At 38.6% G+C, this 14332-nt stretch overlaps 1 protein-coding gene across 1 annotated transcript in view; it reads left to right on the top strand.

Moving 5' to 3' along the window:
• Positions 1-14332, top strand: part of sec63 (SEC63 homolog, protein translocation regulator) — a 107088-nt gene that overhangs the window by 28128 nt on the left and 64628 nt on the right. Inside the window, exon 2 of the mRNA XM_072246140.1 lies at positions 10935-11034. Coding sequence (XP_072102241.1) covers positions 10935-11034 — 100 coding nt within the window. The remainder of the gene's footprint in view (positions 1-10934; positions 11035-14332) is intronic.

Genomic DNA, 14332 nt, shown 5'->3' with positions numbered 1-14332 from the left:
GATGTAAAAATGGGCCATGTGGGCCAGGAGCATATAATTGTGGTAGCTTTTCCACTGCTCCTGGATTTGTTTTCCACATGTCATGCATCTTTCAAACATTCGTCAAGCTTGTGCCCTGACCTTTGGATTCCACCATTGGGAAAATCAATGGTCCCTCCCACTTTCAAATTTCTTACTATCTCTTCTTTCAGTTAGTCCTGACGAAGGGCCTCGGCCTGAAACGTCAACTGCACCTCTTCCTATAGATGCTGCCTGGCCTGCTGCGTTCACCAGCAATTTTTATGTGTGTTGCTTGAAATTCCAGCATCTGCAGATTTCCTTGTGTTTGCATAATTGGAACTGTTAGTCTATGACTACTGTCCTGTCTCTATGCTCCACCATTGTCATTCTCCATCCAGAGCCACCTTTCTTGGTTATAGGATTGAGTCTGCATCTCTTGAATATCTTCTATGTTTGTTTTTGATAGAGTTCAACCTGGTTTCCATAATTTCAGTTGTTGGGCTTGCTGCCTATGTTTCTGGTACTTTTAATATTTGATCCTTTTCACCTCTTTTGCTACTTTTACTTTTCTTTCTTTTACCTCTTGCCATACTGCCTTTTTTGCAATGTCATCTCTGAGTGCACTTCACTTTCCTTTGTAGTAATTTTGGAGTGGCTTTTACATTTTAATACGGCCACTTCTGACAGCAATTGTATAACATTCATGAGTTCCTGTACTAGTTGGCCATTCTTGATTGGGGTTCCTACAGCCATAAGAAATCCCCTTTGCCTCCACAAGTTTCCAAAGTTGTGAACAATTCCAAAAGTGTATTAAGGATCTGTGTAGATAGTAGCTGATCTTCTGCCGTCTCACAGGCTTCAATCAGCTTTCAGTTCTGCCTGCTACGCAGAGGTACCAGGAGCATGCTTCTTGATATCAGCACTTGAGTTTCAGAAAGAATGGACAAACCAGCCATTCAAATACCTCCTTCGATTGTTGAGGAGCTATTGATGTACAGAATCAAATCTGGATTTAAGAGGTTCTTCTTTGTACTCATTTGTATCTTAGTGGCATGTAATTATTTTTGCACAGTCATGGTAATAGAATTCAGCATATTCATTCCCAATCAATAAATCAACATACAAAGCTATTTGGTTTTTGCTTTGTCAAGGCAAGGTCTGTAGGGAAGAGTTTAATCATTTCTTGAATTCAACAGTACATACATTACATTTAAAATTGCTTGTTGAAACTGTATCATAAGATCAGGATCTCCCGACATTTATGGGGTAGTGGATTGAACTTAAGGAGCTTGTTTCTGTTGTCCGTCTTGTTTCAATTACCAACAGAGTCCTCATATACCACGAAATTGACATTTTTGTTTAGACTAAGGTTGGTTTAAAGCCATCCATAAATGTTGACTTCAGGGACCCTATGTAGAGTCCTCTGTTACGTTCATTTACTCCCTGTACTCCTGAGTAACTTAGCCAAGCTGTCCTATAGTGTTTGACATATATAGAACTACCCTCAATCTTTTTCTTGCATTTGATCACTTTCCTCTAATCAGTCTGCAATAGGGTTTGTTTTTCCAACCACCTCTTTATAGCATCCCAACCTCCTTGTGTATTTTGTTTTATCATCTTCTGTGTTATTGTCAACTCTACAAGTCAACTGTCTGATTAGCTGAGAAGACACATAGTAGCCAGAATTTGGATGCCATCATACGGGTCTATTTTGTACGTAATCTTAATACATCAAAGTTCAGCCCATGTCTTAAATTTCCTTTCATTGGGTGTGGAATTTCTTGGGACCATTTATGAATCTTTTCCAGTTAAGGTGGCTGATTTAAAAAAAAATCTGTCTCCTTTCATCTTTAGCCCTATGTGTCTTCAGTTCTTTGGTCTTTATTGGGGCAAGCTGTGACTTGGCTGCCAATCCTATTGTTTCATTATTGTTATATTCACTTGAACCATTAAAGGTTGTGATAGAGTCCAAGCTATACCATGCCCGCAATTCCTGGCACGTGGTGTTGCCTCAGAGGACTGTGCAACGTAGTTGGTGTTTCCCAAGGAGGATTGTCTCTGGTAGGATTGCCTACTTGAGGTCCCTGCTGGCTTTTCAAAGGTTTCAAGGATTTCAAAGGTACATTTAATGTCAGAGAAATATATGCAATATACATCCTGAAATTCTTTTTCTTTGCAAACATCCATGAAAATAGAGGAGTGCCCCAAATAATGAATGACAGTTAAATGTTAGAACCCCAAAGTCCCCCCCCAGCTCCCCCTCCCATGCATAAGCATCAGCAAGGCAACAACCCCCTTTCCACCACCAGCAAAAAAGCATCCTCGCCCCCCCCCCCACTGAGCACTCAGGCGTGCAGCAAAACATCAATAAAGACAGACTTGCAGTACCCCGAAGAGTACTCGTTCATCCAGCAATTCGACATACCACAGTGTGTGTCTGTCTCTGTCTGTCTGTCTCTCTCTCTCTCCTCTCTCTCTCTCTCTCTCTGTCTCTCCTCTCTCTCTTCTCTCTCTCTCTCTCTCTTCCCCCCCCCCTAAATAGAGGTGTCCCCGTTTCATAGTAAGAGGGGAACAAACAATTTGCAGATTTGCAATGTTAAAAGTCTGTTGTGTCGCTTCTTCCGAGCTCTGTGCCCAAAGAACTGGGGTTTCTGGGCATGCAGCCAGCTTGCTGCTTTCAATCTTCTGTCTTCCACAACACACCAGTTTCCTGCAGTGGCACCGCCTCCAGAGCCACAAAATCCCGGAACCTGGAAGGCGCGCTAGTCTTCTAAGCCACGTCCTTGGCATATCGAATAGTGACCAATCGTGGTTCTGATACTGCATCGATTTACTTCAAAGCTCCATACAATGCACTTCGATTTAATTGCACTGATCATGTTTTATTTATTCTTCCTTTCCTTTTCCACTTATTCAGTTAAATTTTTTTACTTGTTTCATTAACTCATATATACTCACCTCCCAAATAGAAAAATGTGTTTGTATCTTTAACTGCAACAAGACATCTAAATTCCATTCAACTTTTTTCATTTCCCACAGGCATTCTCTGGATCTTATCCCATGCCTTCTGAATAGCTCAGCAATGATGGTCTAGTTCATCTGGAATTTTTCATTAACCTTATCAAATTAAAATATTATATTCGGGTAAGAACTCAAACCCCACAGTCATCTGTTTGTATGTAACAACAGGAGATTCAGCTCCGCCTTTTCCTGTAGTAGGTTTGACAACTTTGACCATTGTCTTAATTTAGTCTTGCATAATAGTCAGTTTGTACGTACTTGTTATCACTTGGTTTTTCTCACTGGATTGCAGTCTAAAGGTGTTATTTTTTTAAGCAGTAGATTTCAGTAGAAAAGTTTCTTGGGTACTTCACCAGTAAGTACAAATTTTAATTTCAGTGCAGATCTGACTTTCCAGACTAGCAAAGTATAACAGTTTTCTTTCACTCTTAAAATTTCAACAGATGGTGTATGAAGCAGGAACTGCATAATTTCTTGATTAGGACAATAAGGATCTTGCCTCCTAATAAATATGCATGTGTTAAAGCTTCCCATTTTGTCTGGCACCTTTCCAAGTCCTCAAATTTTCAGTCATCCTGCTGACTACGCCAAAAAATTGTTGTATCCTGATGTTATTACAATCAAAATTCAAGAATGAGGCATTAAAACTTATTGCTTACGATCGTCTTTTATTAAGTGTTACAAGAATGAAGCGAGGGGAAAGGAAGAGAGAAAGAATGATCTGGATGAGCAAGTAGAAGTCTGGGTTAGTAAGTTTGTTGATGACACAAAAGTTGGTGTTGTGGATAGTCTGGAGGGTTGTTAGAGATTACAGCACAACAATAGGGTGCAGAACTGGCCTGAGAAGTGGCAGATGGAGTTCAACCCAGATAAGTGTGAAGTGGTTCATTTCGATAGGTCAAATTTGAAGACAGAATATAATATTAATGTTAAGACTCTTGGCAGTGTGGAGGATCAGTGAGATTTTGTGGTCCCTGTCCTTAGGACATTCAGAGCTGCTCCGCAGGTTGACAGTGTTGTTAAGAAGGCATGTGTTATTCATCAACTGTGGAGTTGAGTTCAAGAGCTGTGAGATAATGTTACAACTATATAAGACCTTAGTTAGACCCCACTTGGAGTACTGTTCAGTTCTGGTCACCTCACTTCAGGAAGGATGTGGATACTATAGAGGAAGTGCGGAGGACATTAAACAAGGATGTTGCCTAGATTGGAGAGCATGCCTTATGAGAATTAGTTGAATGAACTTGGCCTTTTCTCTTCGGAGCAATGGAGGGTGAGCGGTGACTTGATAGAGGTGGTTAGATGATGAGAGACATTGGTCATGTGGATATCCAGAGGCCCTTTCCCAGGGCTGAATTGACTAAACGAGAGGGTATAGTTTTAAGGTGTTTGGAAGTAGGTACAAGGGGGATGTTAGAGGTAAGTTTTTCAGAGTGGTGGGTGCGTGGAATGCACTGTGAGCAATGGTGGTAGAGGCAGATACAGTAGGGTCTTTTAAGAGACTCTTGGATAGGTACATGAAACTTAGAAAATAGATGGCTATGCAGTCGGGTAATTCTTCTAGAATAGGTTACATGGTTGGCACAATATTGTGAGTCGAAGGGCCTGTAATGTGCTGTAGATTTCTGTGTTCTTAAAAAAAAAAGGCTAAGATCCTTGTGCTGGGGGGGGGGCGGGGGAACAAAAAACGAAAGAGCAAAGAGCACAAACCAATGTGATTTGGTCCTCTTGTCCCAGTTTCTGATAACATACACACTCCATTCATGTTCCATTGCTTAAATGAACCATTGAGGTAGCCGCAATTCAAATAATATGAATCGCACCGCTGAAAGTAGGAAGTTTCCAAAAAAAATACAAAGTCAACTGCAACCACTGAAAAGCACTGAACACTCACATATATAGTTAGTTATAAAGTACAAAACAAGCATACAAACATCAAACTACAAGGAAAATAATTATACAGTCCATCCAACAGCAGTTAAACGTTCACCTTATTACGCTTGTGTTCTTGAATGCCATTTAAATTCCCCTTGCAATAAGCACTGATTGAAAATCGAGGGTGCAGGGATTCCTTATTTGCTGAAAATTTGATAGCTGTCAGACTATAAGATTAGGAGCAGAATTAGGCTATTTGGCCCATCGAGTCTTGCTCTGCCATTTTATCATGGCTGATTCATTTTTCCCCTCAGCTCCAATCTCCTACCTCTCTCCCCGCCCCCCCAATATACCTTCATGCCCTGACCAATCAACAATCTGTCAACATCTGCCTTAAATATGCATAAAGATTTGGCCTCAGCTGCCTGTGGCAAAAAAAATCTGCAGATTCACCGCTCTGGCTAAAGGAATTCCTCCTCATTTCTGTTCTAAAAGGATCCCCCTCTATTCTGATGCTGTATCCTCTGGTCATAGGCACTCCCACCATAGGAAACATCCCCTACACGTCCACTGTATCAAGGCCTTTCACCATTCAATAAGCTTCAATTAGGTCACCCCTCATTTTTCTGAATTCCAGTGAATATAGGTCCAGAGCCGTCCAGTGCTCTTTATATAACAAGTCGTTTAATCCTGGAATCATTTTCATGAACCTCCTTTGAACCCTCTCAGTTTCAGCACATCCTTTCTAAGATAAGGGGCCCAAAACTGCTCCAAGTGAGGCCTCACCAGTGCTCTATAAAGTCTTAACATTATATCCTTGCTTTTATATTCTAGTCCTCTTGAAATTAATGCTAATATCATATTTGCCTTCCTCACCACAGACTCAACCTGCAAATTTACCTTTAAGAAATCCTGCACAAGGATTCCCAAGTCCCAAGTCAGGTTTTTGTATTTTCTCTCCATTTAGAAAATAATCAACCCTTTCATTTTTTTCTACTAAAATGCATGACCATGCACTTCCTGACACAGTATTCCATCTGCCACTTCTTTACCCATTCTCTTAATCTGTTTTAGTCCTTCTGTAGCCTCTCTACTTCCTCAAAACTACCTATCTTCATATCATCTGCAAACTTTAGAACAAAGACATCAATTTCATCATCCAGTTATTGACATATAATGTAAAAAGAATCAGTCCCAACACCACTAGTCATCAGCAGCCAATCAGGAAAAAGCTGCCTTTATTCCCACTCTTTGCCAATCAGCTACTGCTTTATCCATGTGAGAATATTTCCTGTAATACTTATAAGTCTCATAACTTATTAACTTGTGTGGCAACTTGTCAAAGGCCTTCTTAAAATCCAAGTATGCAACATTAACTGATTCTCCTTTGACTATCCTGCTTGTTATTTCTAAAAAGAATTGTAACAGATTTGTCAGGCGGTAGCATGGTTTCCTCAAGGGAAAGTCTTGCCTATGTGCCTCCAAGTACCCCAAAACTACATCCTCAACAATCGTCTCCCAACATCTTCCCAACCACTGAGGTCAGACTAACTGGCCTACAATTTACTTTCTTCTGCCTCTCTCCCTTCTTGAAAAATGGACTGACATGCGCAATTTTCCAGTCTTCCAGAACCATTCTAGAATCTAGTGATTCTTGGAAGATCATTAATTCCTCCGCAATCTCTTCAACCACTTCTCTGAACCCTGGGGTATACACCATCTAGTCAGTTCATAGATGTGCTTCAGAATTATATGTAGCAGTTTTACGCCCACAATGGCAGGATCCTGTATCAAGAGAATAATGAAAGATTTTCTGTTTTGCTTATACAAGCTATAAAATCTTTTCTATGAAGCCAACATATAATAGACTTTGAAGATTAATTTTCAGTGAAAAATGTGTACAAAGGTGCAAGTCTGTTTTTCAAGTTTTCATTCCTAGGATATAGATGCTAGTGGCATTTCACCAATTACGTTTTCCCATTGATAAGATCATGCTATGGTGAATTTTGGAGCAGCTACAGTCCAAGATAATGTATTCATCCGAAGGAGAGTTATACTATCCAAAAGGGGTTCCCAACCTTGGGTCCTTGGTTAATGGTTGGGGTCCATGGCATAATAAAGGTTGGGAACCTCTGCTTACCTTTCTGATGTGCTTCAATTTGAAACCAGATATAATTGCAGTAATAATATAGTGATTATCAAGAAAAATATTTGCAGTTGAGTCATGTTGAATTATTTTATTTTCTAATTATTCTCCTCACTAAGTAGCTTACTCTGAGAAAATATAAAAATGGTTAATAGTCACATCTCATTCTTTTATTAAATTGTTGGGGAAAAAAACTGGGTTGTTTTAACACAAGTGATTGAAAGTTTATTGGAAGAGTGAAATGGCTGAGCTGCAGATATCTTGCATACAGATCACTTTTGGCTTTGACTACATAATTAATCCTGATATGAAAAGGAAACACTTTGAAATGCTGGAATTTATGTGTATGGAAAAATGTTAAATTAATTTTTCTAAAGTCATCATAAATGTTTCATGTTGCTGATCACATTATCGATAAGGTTGCAAAATTGAATGAACCAGATATTTTCAAGAATAGCCATTTGAAGTTTGCTATTTTACCTATTTGTGACACTGTAGGGATAACAGCTAAAACTAATTCAGAGGAAACTTTAATGATTTGCTTAAAGAAGCAAAACACTACCATTCCAGTTTATGACTATGAAAGTTACGTTACAAGACTTTCCTTTAGCAGGTCCCGTGATGTTTCAAACTTCCTTAACTATTGGTTTGTTGCATAGTTTTCCACTTGCAGATTTTGGAATACAAGTGTGTAATGAAAACAACAACCTGTATGTACTCTTCAAAGTTTACCTTTCATTTTGTATCAGCAATGATGCAGTGGTATCAGTGCCTCCTCTGCAGATAGTTGTGGCCTGAAGCTTTGTTCCAGAGATGTGAACACATAATCTGTTTGGCTGCAGTATGAGGGCCATGTGGGAACAGGATTTCATCTACAAACTTAACTGTGCAATTAAAAAAACTAATACCATTTGTGAATAAGCATTGGAAGTTTCCTTGGCAATATTTATTCCTCATCCCACATCCCTTGTTTAAAAAAATGTATGGCTCGTCTTATTTGAGAACTTTTTACAGCCAGCTCTGTACTTTTGAAAAGTGGTCAACATTGTAAGGATCTGGATATCTGAGGTTATGAGAAATGCAAGAAAAATAGAAGTTTTTATTTTAAAATAGAAGCATTAATAACTAGTATGAGTTTCATAGCTATTCCAGAAACACAGTGAGCCACGAGATACAACTTTACACATGATTCACAACAAGCCGTCCTTAGGCATTCCAGTGTACAGCTGCAAGAAGTTGTTTGTGAACCCTTTGCATTCATCTGGTTTTCTGCATTCTCAAAATGTCTGATCTCCATCTGCCACAATAAATAGACAAACACAATTTGCCTAAATTAATAACATACAAACAATTGTACTTGTCAAATCTGAGTAATTGTATTTAATTGTAGTCTAGGTTCAAAAAAGTTTGTGAACCTCTAGGGTGATGCCTTCTACAAAAAGCCATTTGGAGTCAGGTGTTCCAATCAGTGAGGTCCGACTGGAGGTGTGGGTTGTAGTGGTGCCCTGGCCTATAACATCTCTAAAGACCTGAGTGCTTATCTGCCCTTAGTAAGAGAAACTGTCTGCAAATAGAGGAAATTACGTACTATTTCTACTCTCCCTATAAGAGTGGGCGTCCTGTGAAAATCACACCAAGATCACAGCGTGCAGTGCTGAAGGAGGTGAAAAGGAACCCAAGGGTAATAGCAAAAGACCTGCAGAAATCTCTAAGAACTTGCTAAAGTTGTCTGTTCATGTGTCCACTATAAGAACAAAACACTGAATAAGAATTGCATTCATTGACGGATGCCACAGAGGAAACCACTGCTCACCACAAAAAAACCAATGCTACACGTCTCTAGTTTGCAAAAGACCACCCAGATGTTCCACAACGCCTTTGTGAGAGTGTTCTGTGGATAAATTAAATAAAAGTTGAACTTTTTGGCAGAAATGCACACTGCTATGTTTGGAGGAAAAAGGTCACTGCAGACCAACACCAAAACCTCGTTCCCGCTGTGAAGCACAGTGGAAGGAGCATTATGGTTCGGGGCTGCTTTTGCTGCCTCAGGGCCTGGACAGCTTGCAATGGATGAGGGAACAAAGAACTCAAAATTGTATCAGGACGTTTTACAGAAGAATGTTAGGGTAGAGGTCCGTCACCTGAAGCTCAATAGAAGTTGTGTGAGGCATCAAGACAGTGATACGAAATACAAGAGTGAATCAATAACAGAATGGTTTGAAAGGAAGAAAATTTATATTTTGTAATGGCTGAGTCAGAGTTCAGACCTTAACCCAATTGAGATGCTGTGGCATGACCTGAATAAAGCTGCTCATGCGAGGTATCCCAGAAATATTGATGAAGTGAAACAGTTTTATATGGAGGAGTGGTCTAAGTTTCCTCCTCAATTTGTGTAAATCTGATCAGCAGCTACAGGAAATGATTAGTGGAAGTTATTGCTGCTGAAAGAGGTTCTACCAGTTTTTAAAATACAAGCGTTCATGTACTTTTTCCAGCCTGGACTGTGAATGATTAAGCGATGTGTTCAATAAACATGTGTCAGAAAGGTTAGGGGTGTTGTGGGTAGTGTGGAGGGCTGTCAGAGGTTACAACAGGACATTGATAGGATGCAAAACTGGGCTGAGAAGTGGCAGATGGAGTTCAACCCAGATAAATGTGAGGTGGTTCATTTTGGTAGGTCAAATATGCTGGCAGAATATAGTATTAATGGTAAGGCCCTTGGCAGTGTGGAGGATCAGAGGGATCTTGGGGTCCGAGTCCATAGGACACTCAAAGCAGCTGCGCAGGTTGACTCTGTGGTTAAGAAGGCATACATTAATCGTGGGATTGAGCTTAAGAGCCGAGAGGTAATCCTGCAGCTATATAGGACCCTGGTCAAACCCCTCTTGGAGTACTGTGCTCAGTTTGGTCCCCTCACTACAGGAAGGACGTGGAAAGCATAGAAAGGGTGCAGAGGAGATTTACGAGGATATGGCCTGGATTGGGGAGCATGTCTTATGAAAATAGGTTGAACGAACTCGGCCTTTTTTCCTCAGAGCGACGGCGGATGAGAGGTGACCTGATAGAGGTGTATAAGATAGGCATTGATTGTGTGGATAATCAGAGGCTTTTCTCCAGGGTTAAAATGACTAGCACAAGAGGACACAGTTTTAAGGTGCTTGGAAGTAGGTACAGAGGAGATGTCAGGAGTAAGTTTTTTACGCAGAGAATGGTGAGTGCGTGGAATGGGCTGCCAGCAATGTTGATGGTGGTGGAGGTGGATAAGATAGGGTCTTTTAAGAGACTCCTGGACAGGTACATGGAACTCAGAAAAGTAAAGGGATATGAGTAAAATATAGGTGATTTCTAAGGTAAGGACATGTTTGGTGCTGCTTTGTGGGCTGAAGGGCCTGTATTGTGCTGTAGATTTTCTGTGTTTCTACGAAAAGCACAATTGTTTGTATTATTAGTTCAGGCAGATTGTGTTTGTCTATTATTGTGACCATATTTTGAATAATTAAAGGCTTTACTAGCATTTTCTTGCAACTGTATAAGAATTAAGAGTAAAAATTGATTTTGAAGCCTTAATACCCATGGTTGGGCAGATAAATATTGATTTGATTTACCCTCCCGCTGTGGATCTTGGATATTTTGAGCATGGAGGATATAAACATTTCTAGTTCAGTATTTAAAATAAGTGAACAGTGCAGATGGGATGCATTATTCTTATTTAAAATCAAGAAAACCTGAGAGGCAAAGAGGAACATTTATATATTTTCCAGATTAAATATTCAAAAACGGACTTTGGGACTCTGTATATTTGCTACACTATTTGAAGAATTGGGATCTGAAGAGAGAGAACTATTTCTTTTGTGTATGTTTAATCAAATCTTTCATCTTTGCATTTAAACAGAGGAACGCAGGATAAAAACATTAGGAAAAGTACATAGAAGATGCTTATGGTACCAGTTACGGTCAGGAAAATCAAGTCACAGTTCAATACCCACATTGAAGTGAGTATCTCTTTTCAATTCTTCATAGAAATAAAATCAGTGGTTGCTTATATTAATTACTTAGCCTTTCTTTGACTCAGTTGTCCAGTGACAACAATTAGTCAAATAATAATTTGGAGCAGTGGGTGAATTTTTTTTGTTTCAACCAAAGGACAACTGCACAGCATCACTTTGCTCAGAAAATAAGTTAACTTTTTTTTTAAAAAAAAGAAACTTGACCATACAATAAAATGGTCACAATTTAACTATAAAAATGCATTGTGCACACTGACAACCAAACAAAATCAATTTGAACCCCTATTAGCAGTGAGGCTACCTGTTTGATTCACATACATATATCAACCAGTATTTGGTACGTGCATGGTCACCGCACACATCTTAAAGATAGTATTTAAATTATAAGCATTTCATAAGTACAGTAAACAAAACTGCAGTTAAAGAATTTTGCCATGTAAAATTCTGTAGCTCCAGACTGAATTTAGGAAGATCAGATGCATTAAAACTTTTAATTATCATTTGTGTGGCTGTATAAGGACATTGGAATATTTGGATCCTGCAACAATTGTGATGTTCCAGAATAGCAGTCTAAATGCAAGGTAGTCAAAGCAAACCGGTCTTTTTTTAAAATTTACAATTATGTGGATTTCTGGAAGAAATGTGGAAAGAAGGGTGTAAGAGAAGTGGTAAATATTAAAGTTCAAGGAAGCAACAAGTTCACAAGCCAGTGATGAAAGCTTACGATTTGAGATTAGCTGCATTTTTGAACATTCTACAATATTTGCAAAACACACTTTGGAGGATCTAATTTTCCTAATCAAGTGTTGTTGCAGCTACAGAATGCAAAATGGATGGGGATTGGTATAATGTTAGGAGGACTCACTAGAAGTTGTAAATCAATTAGATGTTTCATTTAGTGCTATCTACAAACACTATGTTTCATCATGAAAACTGCTTTTACAATATGTGAAAAGTGAAAGGTTTCTTGTGCCCTTACTAATTTATTGGCTAATGATGGTTGGCATAGCTAATATTGATTACTTGAATATTTGGCTAGATTCTTTCATTCATTTCATGAAGGCTTCATCAAAGCCAAAATTTATTGCCTATTCAAAATCGCTTGATGCTCGGAATGAGTAACCACCTTGCACTCGTCAGTGAGGTTTGATAGAGATCTGGGCCCATTTAGAGGATATCAGGGAGTTAAACCTATGGCTGAGAGTTTAGAGTCTAGGTTGGTCTGGATTTATTTCACTAACTAATCTAAATCTGATGCACTTTACGACATTTCAGTAGTTCTGTTATTATTACTGACCCTATTTTTTTTGGAGGTGTGAACAATTTAATAGGTAATAGAGAAATTCTGCAGCTTTGACAACAGCATTCACTGAGATTAGATTGTTAACGTGTTATTGTGGAACAGGTATACAATAGACTATTTTCTGTTTGCTGCCAATCAAGATGTATTATTCTGACTGACAATCAATTTTTGTGAGGTTGAAAAAGGCCACATAGTCAATGGTGCTGCTCTTAACATTTCCCTTGGAGTTGTATAAAGAAGATCCTCAACATTTCAGGAATAAATCTATAGTACAATTTGTGCATCAGCTGTTTTGCCCTTGACTTGGAGGGAGATGATTGTTATGACCTGCATTGAAGCACATAACAGGGATACAAATCTGCAGTCAGAGGTTTCTTTATTTAAAATGGTCACAATTGTGTCAACGTCCTTTTCATCAAGTGCAGATAATCAGTATGTTCAGTGGTGCACATGAGGAGAAGAAGCTTGTACTCAACGTCTGTTTAAAATAAATAAATAAAATACTAATAATAATTTAACAACTAGACTTTATCTGTCACTAACGATTCATTGCAATGTTCTATAAAACATGGACCACTTCCCTAACTAGGGGAGCCAACTATCACCAAAGGCAGATGTTATGTTAAAATTTATCATTGCTATCAGTTTGTAGCTTTCTGCTTCTGAGGGAAGTTCAAGCCCTTAAATTTTATCTGCCAAGCAGTGATCTATTTTCTATATGCCCAGTAGACAGTTCAAACAACTGGAGAAATATCACCGACGTTCCACAAAATTCTCCAGGTTTGCTGGCAGGATAAGTAAACAAACATCGGTGCTGTCTGCTATCCTAGCATCACCAACATTGGTGCTTAATGTTGAGGTTAAGTATTTAAATGATGTATCTTATCCTCTTGGTAAGAACGGGCAAAATAGTTGATGCTTCTGCCATCTTTGTTATTTGTGAATTTAGCTGGTTTCTCAGTGCTGCATTTCCTGTCTTTCCTTTTATCTGTGTATTATGGTGATTTTATTTTTTCTTCTGCCCTTGTAAACATCTAATTCCTTTGTTTTTTATATTCAAGCAATTTTAACTTTTTAAACTTGTTTCTCTTTTTGTTACTGAATCATGCTGTGTTCGTAACTAGCCATAAGGCTTTAATCTTAATGGAATCAACTGAATTTGAACCATATTGCCCTTTAAAAGATGCCCATAATGTTTCTGTTCTTTTCAAGTTTTCACCCAGTTTATCTTTAGTTTTGTAATATTTCTTAAGAATTTGTTCTTAGAAAATTCTAATTTAATCATGGTGTTCAAAAGCAATCTGGTTAAGTATTTGGATGGCATACAAAAAGAAATGCCGGTGTGTTTACCCAAGCATTGAGTTAGCATGGATTTGATGGTCCAAATACTTTCTTTTATATGGTAACCTTTGATTCTGATTTATTGAATGAAAAAGTTGTCCTGTACACAATGAAAGCATTCTATTCCATTTTCTCCATTCAATATCTACCCTGTTTAATTTGGGGCCATTCAAAATTTCCAGTGATTACTTTGCCTGCTGCTTATCTTGTAGTTTTGTTAACAAATCTTTCTCCTTTCCTCTTCCACCAGTTACTGGTTTCTGCTCTATCCTGTTAGTTTATCCACTCAGTTCCATTTCAATAATAACAAAATTTTCTCCGTTATTTTTGCAAATAATATAACTACACCAGCTTCTCTTGTCCAAGTGAGCATGATATAAGCTACAATGCTTAGTTTCAGTTTTGTTCAGTAGTGATCTTAACCTCATCTCTGATTTCAAATTGTTTCCAGCTTATTCCCTCTTGAATACTGATTGTTGCTGTGCCACCAGTAACCACTTATGTAACTCTCCTGTTGTAGCAAAGATATCCAAATGGATTTCATGAAAGTCATCAAACAAAAGATTGATGCAAACACATACAAGGAAACTTGAGGATAATAATCGAAATCCGATCAAGCAGTCGTTTTGTGAGTAACTC

This window comes from Mobula birostris, chromosome 2 (genome assembly GCF_030028105.1).
Source record: "Mobula birostris isolate sMobBir1 chromosome 2, sMobBir1.hap1, whole genome shotgun sequence".
Taxonomy (NCBI): domain Eukaryota; kingdom Metazoa; phylum Chordata; class Chondrichthyes; order Myliobatiformes; family Myliobatidae; genus Mobula; species Mobula birostris.
The sequence above is the reverse complement of the archived record's forward strand: the minus strand, read 5'-3'. Positions and strand labels throughout refer to the sequence as shown.